The sequence below is a fragment of the Anas platyrhynchos genome, chromosome 5, assembly GCF_047663525.1.
Source record: "Anas platyrhynchos isolate ZD024472 breed Pekin duck chromosome 5, IASCAAS_PekinDuck_T2T, whole genome shotgun sequence".
NCBI lineage: Eukaryota > Metazoa > Chordata > Aves > Anseriformes > Anatidae > Anas > Anas platyrhynchos.
In genome coordinates, this window is record NC_092591.1 from 59,728,019 (window position 1) to 59,737,105 (window position 9,087).

The window sequence follows — 9,087 nt, forward strand, 5'->3', positions numbered from 1 at the left end:
ACTTAAAGAGCACTTAGCTTACATGATCTCTAGTCAAGTAAGGGAGAGCTTAGCAGTAGTACCATGAGATAAGGGAGGCAGTCAAGGTATAAGAATATCCCTCTTCTGATGGTCATTTCCTCTGTCAAGGTCTACATTCAAAAACTGAAGGACTGTCTATCTAAAAGTGCCTAAAAATGGGACAAGGGCCCCAAATTTATGTATATACATTTAAAAACACCATCTTTTCCATCCGACTATTTCCTATTAGGCTTTGCTACAGTACTGAGTTTCACAGGAAAATTAGAAGACAAATACTTTCAGTGAATCAGAAAGTTCATTTGAGGTGAAATTCACAATACAAATATAAGGATTACAAAAACTGACTTTTTCACAACCTGCTGTCCTCAGTGGGATGCTTCTTCCACTCATTCTCAGAAAATATTTGTTGGAAGCAATCTGTCATCTTCTTCCCACTAACAAATTTCTCAGTGGGATACATAGGAGAACTCCATTCATACCCCATGTCTCCTACTTTAGACAAGAAACTTCTTGCAAGACAAGAGGTTCTTTCTCATCAACTTTTTCTGAAACTTTTATTATTATTATTAGTTATTTATTTGCATTTATTTTCTGGAGAGATTTATTTATTTATTTCAGCAGAGACTGTATCTCAGGCCTCCCTATTCCCAAGGGCTTGCCTCTAGACTCAGTATCTGTTTAACCCTAACAAATGCCAGGTATTCTGAAGTAGAACTCCTGTGTCAGTGTGTGAGCATAAAACCTAGAACATAGTTTTGAATTTACTTTCTTCACTCAAGAATGAAATATTGGATTACAGGAACTAGGTCTATGAAACTATGGAAAACTTTACTCTGCCCAAGCAATGTTCATTCTGTGAACCTCACTATGGGCATCCTTCTGCAGACCAGAAGGAAAGGCACAGAGATCTGCTGCAACTTGACAATGTTACACACTTCAAAACACAAAACAGAGCAAACACATTCCAATGCCTCACACTAAACCTCATTACTTAAATGCATTTCATCTCCAAGGACTGAGTACTAAAAACTGTAACCACATTTAAACTTCACAGCTTTGATGGTCTAGCAACAAATGTAGTGACGTGAATCTTGTATGCAAAGGTTTCAGAATGAGAATTCAGCTTCTGCTTGCAGAAATGTAGATTCCCAAAGGTTTATTTTACCCTTAGCTCCTGTTATGGTTAGGAAATAAATTGTTATTATTGCTTCACATTGTCTCTCTTTCCTTGGAACAGGATAACGTCGATCTTGGCGACCTGATGTTTTCACTCTGCTACCTTCCAACAGCTGGTAGACTAACTATTACAATAATAAAGGCAAGAAATTTAAAGGCAATGGATATCACAGGAGCATCAGGTAGGAATGTATTTAATGGTCAAGGTGGATTTCTGTCCCCTATTCCTGCTGAGTCACAAAACTCCAGCACCATCAATTATTTTTTATTTTTTTTTTAAAGAGAGGTTCTTACACTGCAAGCTCTTGAGTCACTTGAGTACAGAGGTTTCTGAGAAGTAAACAATATATTTTAGCTCATTCTGTTTTAACCAACAGTTTAAAATATTCTGCTCTCAAAAAGAGATCAACATTATTATTTCTAAAGCCACTATGATTCAAAACAGGATTAGCTCGCCAAACTATGTTCCTAACATTGGGAACTGTGTTGTACAGAAGACTATTTGTTACGACACAGGGACAGACTGACCCTTGACAGTCTCCAAGAGCCACTGAGCCAATTCTGCTGCTCTTGACATATGGACAAAACAGTGATCATCACAGCCTTTTATCAACAACAGCTGCAAAATTTGCTAATGAAAACGAGGAACTAATTCAGATAAGAGTTCATAGACTTCTTTGCCATGCTAGCAGTTGCAGGGCTTTCAGATAGGAGCTACAAGGAAATAGGTTGTTGGGTTTTTTTGTTTGTTTTGTTTTGTTTTTGTTTTAACTGCATTCAGGAATTCCCAAATAATTATAATTCTCTGGAGAAACATAATCCACTAAGTTTTACACTTTGAATTATATTAAACCATACATCAGTAAATCCTACTGTGTACAATACTATCATCTTCTGTCTGTCCTACAAATCTGCAGAAGTAATAATTATGCTGTTATAAGTACACTGATACATAGGCTGTTGTATAAAAGAGTCTTGTGTAATATAGTTCAGCAGATATTTTAATACCCCTTTAGAGGTCAGTACACAAAAAAAAAAGAACTTCTTGAACCTGAATTGTTCATTATAGGCATTCAACAATATAAAGCTTTCCAATGTCCATTACCTCCCAGTCATTCCATGGTAATAAAGAAGCTCAAATTCCAGTCAGGTACAGGTAACTAATTCTGCAAGCAGGTATGGGCAAAGAGACTGCTCCCTTTACTTTCCATTTATGTTTACTTCAATACAACAAAAGAAAACCAACATTATTCTTGTGATTCACACAGATCCCTACGTGAAGGTTTCTTTAATGTGTGAAGGAAGGCGACTAAAGAAAAGAAAAACTTCCACCAAGAGGAATACCCTTAATCCCGTTTACAATGAAGCCATAGTCTTTGACGTCCCTCCAGAAAATATTGACCAAATTAACTTGTCGATAGCTGTTATGGATTATGACCGGTGAGATACCTGTACCTGTAAAATAACATTATCTATTGGCTCAAAACCTCTCATTGTAGATCTGCATCCAGAAACAAAGTCATTATTTTTCTCCCAATATATGAGAAATTAAATAATTTGTCATATTAAGTTTGGTAGAAGACTAAAATATATCATATTGTCAGGCAGAATTTCCTTTATCAATTTTAAAATACATATTTCTATCCATAACCAACATAACTAAGCTGCACATGCTTAGCAGAACTGAAATAACTGAACATACAATCAGACAGTCCACACACCAATTTTCCATTTGTGAACAATTACACTAACTCCTTAGACACACACCTCCATTTCTAAAATTATGGCTTAGTTTTGTATTTGCAACTAATTACAGAGCACAATCAAAGAATTTTGTACACTTCTTATACAAAAATGAAATAAATGCATACAGATGCACAGTTCATGCTACAATGGGGAAGGCATTAAATTATTTTGATTGAAAAGAGCCAACCCATGTATTTTATAGTTCATTATATTTTGGGGCTAGAATTAATTCTAAAAACCCATTATTAATGTCTCTAATGAAATATGGAAATGATATGATTCTAAAGGTAAAATTTTAAGAAAAACATATTATGGAACATTTTCACAGTGTAGGTCACAATGAGGTCATTGGAGTATGCCAAGTAGGCAACGATGCAGAAAGTCTAGGTCGTGACCACTGGAATGAAATGCTCTCATACCCACGGAAACCCATCGCTCACTGGCATCCTCTCGCAGAGGTAAGACTTATTTCTTGCTTCCCCATTACTATAATGTTAAATTCTTTCATAAGGCATCAGAAGTTGGATAAAATTTTACAAACAAAACTAAGATCCACATGTATACTCTTAAATCCTAGAAAAGGGCTTAGAAACACCAATATTAGTAACAAAGTCTGCTCCTTTAATTACTTTCCACTCCCGTGAAATTGAATGTCTAATATATACATGAATACCACAAACATTATACACTAGATAAAGGGTTCCATTTTGGTTTTGGTGGTGGTGGTGGTTTTTGTTGTTGTTTTGGTTTGGTTTTGTTCATTTGTTTTACTTAGGATCTTGGGTAACTTTCACTGATAATTGATACAAAGAAATAGACCTCTTTTAAGGAATAACCAAGACCTACTGTTTTTCTATATAAAAATCTAATCTGACTTCTTCTCTTGTAAGACTATATCACCTATGCCACTAGAAAATCTCAAGGGATGTCTAACTGCCCTGAAAAAAATATGTCTAAGTGTCTCTCAAGATCTGAGACGTTAATAAGAAGCCACACAATCAGAAAAACTTTTAAGGTTCCTATTTTTTTGTTTTGTTTTGTTTTGTTTTGTTTTTTGTCTTTAGGGCCCTATTCAGCAGAAATGTTATGCAGGTCTTCTGCGCTTGGATGACTGCCGAAGAGGCTTCCTCACCCTTTTAACCTATTCAGCAGAAATTTGGCATTCCTGTTGAACTCTTTCTTAGCCATATCCTCAGGGGCTATTCCACAGAGTCCAGTGGGGTAAAGATGTCCTTTTAATCCCTCTGTCTAATCCTCTCCCCTCCCAATACAGGGAATGCTAATCCTGATTCATGAGACACAAAAATTCAATGATCTGACTAAATTGCTTCTTAAGTGTTCCCATGGTTTATTTTTAATAATAACTTTTATTTGTTCATAATATAATAATTAATTTAATACTTTTTAATTTTACAACCCTATGTGGTTGAAAATAATGGTCAGGCAACAGGAAGATGTAACAAAATGGCAAAAATACTACAGCGTTACCAGGTCTCCATAAGCAATTACTGGTGCCTGAGGACCACAGCAGTGCACTTGCAGCAGGGCGGCCTTTGAACGTTCACAAGCTCTGTTGCAGCAGGAATGCACTATGCCTTTTCAGAGCAAGGGTGGTGCCAACAGACAAGTCTGTTGTAGAGGATTATCAAGCAAAGCGGGGAAGTTCTGCCCTTATTTCTATGCCCAAAATGAGAAGTTACCTACTGGCTGAAATGCCACACTAGAAATGCCCACCTGGGCATATGAGAGTTGGATTTAGAAAACACATCACTAAGCTCTCAACTCTAGCCAAACAGTGATAGGGACCGCTTGAGAGAGCATGCGAGAAATATTGCAACAATTACTGTCTCTTAGAGCAGGAGAAGTGTCTCTTAGCAGCAGTTGGCTACTTCCTTATATCCAACCTGTCTTCCCTCTTCAATAAATTTTATTGCAGCCAGAGCCCACAATTAGGTTTTGACAGCTCTTCCCTTTTCACAGGCATCCTGTTCTTTTCATACATGCCTGGCTAACTTCTCTAGATTTCATTACTGTGGATTGATTTTCATGTCACTAAGCTAAACAGAGACACTTTTTTTTCCTTCCCAGGAATCAAGTGGGGGAGGGTGTCCAGCGCATCCCGGCTGTGCAGAGAAATATATACACAGCATATCATTTTGGTTCCTGAATCAGGATTAGACTCAGCGAGAGCTTCTGGAACCTCTGTGGCCACAGCCATAGGACCCTGAAAATTTGCTGAATAGGACCCTCAGTCTTCTACTGTGTGAAGAGCTATTGGTTTCAAGTAGTGCAATGTTATCCACTTGTAGCATTAGATCTCCAGCCAACACTATTGCTACTGATAGATTATTTGTATGGTCATAAGCATTACCCAAATTCTATCATAAGTTCTGTTCATTAGAATAACCCAGATTTTACAGGTAACATGATAACAAGGAAAAGCGATAGATATTGGACTGGAACCAGCAACAGAAGTGGTTCTTGTATTAAAAAAAAAAAAAAAAAAAAAAAAAAAAAAAAGTGCTGTAGTGTAAATTGATAGCTTTGGAAGTCTTTTTTTTCTTTTTTTTTTTCTTTTTTTTTTTTTTTCCCCCAGAACAATTGTTATCAGACATTTATTTTCTGATGAAAGTTTGTATCCCCACTGTCAGTTGGTGCCTCCTTTCACCTTACATGAAAATAAGGTTATTAGAGTCCTTTGCAGAAATCCTTCAAATCTAAAAACTTGAAATAAGTTCATGCCATACTATTAAGAACACTCCTGGAAAACTCAACAATTCTTCAAAGCCTGCCCAAGGAACATTTCAGATTGGTAACTGGGCATGTCCAGAAGAACAAAGAAATACAGCTATAAAATAGCCCTAGCAAAACCATTTCACTACACTATCAACTGAAGCCTTACGTCACCAGACCAGTGATATAAATACAATGCTTATAACTGTTCATGCACGATCCTCACTTCAGGCAAAATTCTGCACTTTCTGCTCAGGCACATCTCCCAGGAGCCAATGTGAGGAGATATGCATGAGCAAAGAGGAGGACCTTTTCCTTTGGAGTGGCGTTCTTTGATTTCCTGGGCAACTCATTGTACATGCATCCCTACCTGGGATGCAAAGCAGGCAGCTGCATGCTTTCCCACCGCAATTGTTGTTACCAGGGCAATGTAAAGAACAATAGCTTCTGTAAAAAGGAAAACACTGATGCAGCTAGCTCGTTTTGTCTTCATGTAACAGGGTAAAAGCCTTTCTAAGATTTGTCTCTAGTGACTGAAAAGGGCATAAAAAGAAAAGTAATATCATTATAATGGCTAATATTTTAGATTTTATTACCATACTCAGTTCATTAATGCTCAAGGGGCTGGCATCAGGAGAATGATTTTGAAAACAGTTCTATGACAAAGAAGATATCTCTATGTTCAGGAAGCAATTCAAGTGGAATCCAGCACACCTCAAAGGCTTAGAGATGAGGGAAAAAATATATTTTGTTTAAAATCCTCCTAACTCTTTTCTCTGACTCATGATTTACAAACTGTTACCCAGGCTATGGCATTACTGTGTTCTTTATAAAAATACCAGCCTCTTCATAGAAGTGCAGAAGTGGAGCAGTAGTTGTTTTCTACACCTGGATGCTTTACTCTTCACTTTTATACTCCAGTTAATTGATGCTATTCCCTAGAACTCAAACATTCCCAGGGTATCGTTCTTGTGGGCTGGTACTAAAATGTGAAGACAGCAGCAGCGTGCAATAATGCAACAGTGCATTGAAGTAACAGAGTGTTTACTGCTAGAAAGTCAGCTGGAAACCAAGAGATAATTGTGATCCCAATACTGTTCACACACGCTTTTCTGAACTATGATTCCAAAAGGTGAATTAGTAGAAGGGCTCAAACAAATAATTCCAAACCTCCAACCCTCATTTGTTTTCTTATTTTCCATGAATGAATAATTATGCTGTATCACAAGTACAGTAAGAGTAAAATAGAAATAAATCCCTTAGAAATACATCTCAGCAAGATTTTAATCCCTCTTCACTCATTAAAAAATGTGCAATTAAATTGTTAATTTTAGTTTTCCATAACAAGCCACAATTTCAGGTATTATTAAAAAATAGAACAAAAAAAGTCAGTGAGAAAACCTTCCAAGATACTGACACTGAGGCAGATTATAATGGGGAGTTGTGTGAAATTCCCCTGCTAAAATACTCACAAGCACAATCCTTCTGCTGTTGAGTGCTGAAATTTCTTTATTTTCACGGAATTCACAAGACATCAAAAGCATCACTGTTCTTTTGCCTCATTTTCCCCTGTAAATAACCCTGGCAGTGCACCAACATGCATACATCGCAACCTGTGGCAGGGAGTGGCAGAACAGAAAGCAAGTATGGTAGGAAAAAAAAAAAAAAAAAAAAAAAAAGGAAGACTGCTCATTTGGTCTGAAGTGAGACAACAGACCAGAATAAAAAGTAAGGTTACTTTAGTCCACCCATCTCGGTTTGAGGGCATAGTTGGGATGTTTTTTTGTTTTTTAAATATCAACCATTATGAATGGTTATATCAACACTGAGCACCTGAAGTACAAAAGATATATTTAGAGTTTTATAATTTGGCAATGTTAGAGCACTGAGGGGGCCTATTTGCCATTAAAAATAAAAAATAAAATTTAAATTTTAAAAAATGCTACAAACTCTCTTTATTCTCTTCTAGCTTAAAAGCAACAAACGATAAAGGGAAAGGGAGAAAGAGGACTGGAAATTCAATTGAAGAGTCTGTTTGACCCAGTTAGAAATCTACCAAATTAAATTACACTTAATGCATTTTGAGTTCATTTGAACAGAAAGAAGAAAAAAACATACTAGGTAACTCAGCCTGAATTGTCATCAATAAAATGTTTTCTTCCCTTTAGAACAGTGCGTTGTCAATTACATCTCAGTGTCAAGCAAGAAAACAATGGCTTTCTTATCTAAAAGGGAAAAAAGCATGTAGAGAAAGCAATCTACAACTTTGTAGAATTTAATAGAAACCCTCTGTGCTGGGGAAAATCAAAGCAGGACAGACTCTGTAACAACCTCACTTTGATTCTTGCTGTATTTACTGCAAGGCCTTGCTTGCAACCAATATTCTGTTTGGAAGTGACAGCTTTATGATACATGAACCAAGCTGTGCAAGGTGTGAGGGCACTGCACATTCAGGGCTGAGCTGCATTTAGAGTTAGTATCTGACACAGTGGGTTGGGCAAGGAACTACAGCTGGGAAAACTCCAGGGTCCTGCGGTTCTCTGAAAAGACTTCCACCTCCTTGAAGGCCCGAAAAATGCACTGATCCAGAGGGCAGAGACAGACGCTATTCAGGAAAGGTATCATCAGGACAAACTCAACTGCTGACTGAACACTGCACACATGGCACAGAAGGGAAGATGACGTGAGAACTTGTAAGCATCTGGGTTGTTTGATTATTTTGTGTGGGTTTTTTAGTTTGTCCTTCCTTTTCTCAGATGTAGACACTGTAAAACTGAAATGTTTTACGTCGTTGCATGCTGGCCAAATGTCATTTTTAATACCCCTTGCAAAGATGCACAAAGAGAGCTGTGTTGTTTTGGTATACTTTCATTTTCAATAACACATGAACATCGTGCTATTCTTTATTATTTCTTGTTCAGTAAATAGTCCTGGTATCTCTATGTTTCATGTCTAATTTTGGAGAGTAGAGCCATACCTGTATCAAGGCTCTCTCAACTAGGTGGGCATTTTGTTTCAGTAGAAATAATGCATGATTCCTTTCACAGTGATGGTTTGAGGGAAAAAAAACAATCTTAATTTTATAATATGTATTACAATCTTCTAAACACAAGTAAAAATGTACTGTGATTTATTTATATAAATCTAGTCGGAACAAGTAATTTTGATCTTAATAAAAACTCTGTAAGAAATTGTGCAATTGTAATTTACTACTATTTTGTATTTAATAAATTAATGTTTAATTCACTATTCAGAAACACACAGCAAACACTTCAGAAGTATTTTAACTCAACTTTTTTTCCAAAGTCATTTTGTTTCCGTAAGTAAATGAGACCAGAAGGACAAAGCTGTTAACACAATAGTTATTTTACAGCACTCAAACAAGATTTGGAGTTTTGAATATGGAACCCT

General features: G+C 36.6%; 1 protein-coding gene across 4 annotated transcripts in view; it reads left to right on the forward strand.

The window, feature by feature from the left end:
• Positions 1–8,870, forward strand: part of LOC101790458 (synaptotagmin-9) — a 66,535-nt gene extending 57,665 nt beyond the window's left edge. Inside the window, exons 4-8 of one of the 4 annotated variants that reach the window (XM_027458409.3) lie at positions 1,259–1,379; positions 2,466–2,637; positions 3,272–3,401; positions 4,008–4,164; positions 5,032–8,870. In XM_027458409.3, coding sequence (XP_027314210.1) covers positions 1,259–1,379; positions 2,466–2,637; positions 3,272–3,401; positions 4,008–4,115 — 531 coding nt within the window. In that variant the 3' untranslated portion in view covers positions 4,116–4,164; positions 5,032–8,870. The remainder of the gene's footprint in view (positions 1–1,258; positions 1,380–2,465; positions 2,638–3,271; positions 3,402–4,007; positions 4,165–5,031) is intronic. The other 3 variants (XR_005266516.2, XM_038180747.2, XM_038180748.2) reach the window with 3 other exon arrangements.
• The last annotated feature ends 217 nt before the right edge of the window (positions 8,871–9,087 follow it).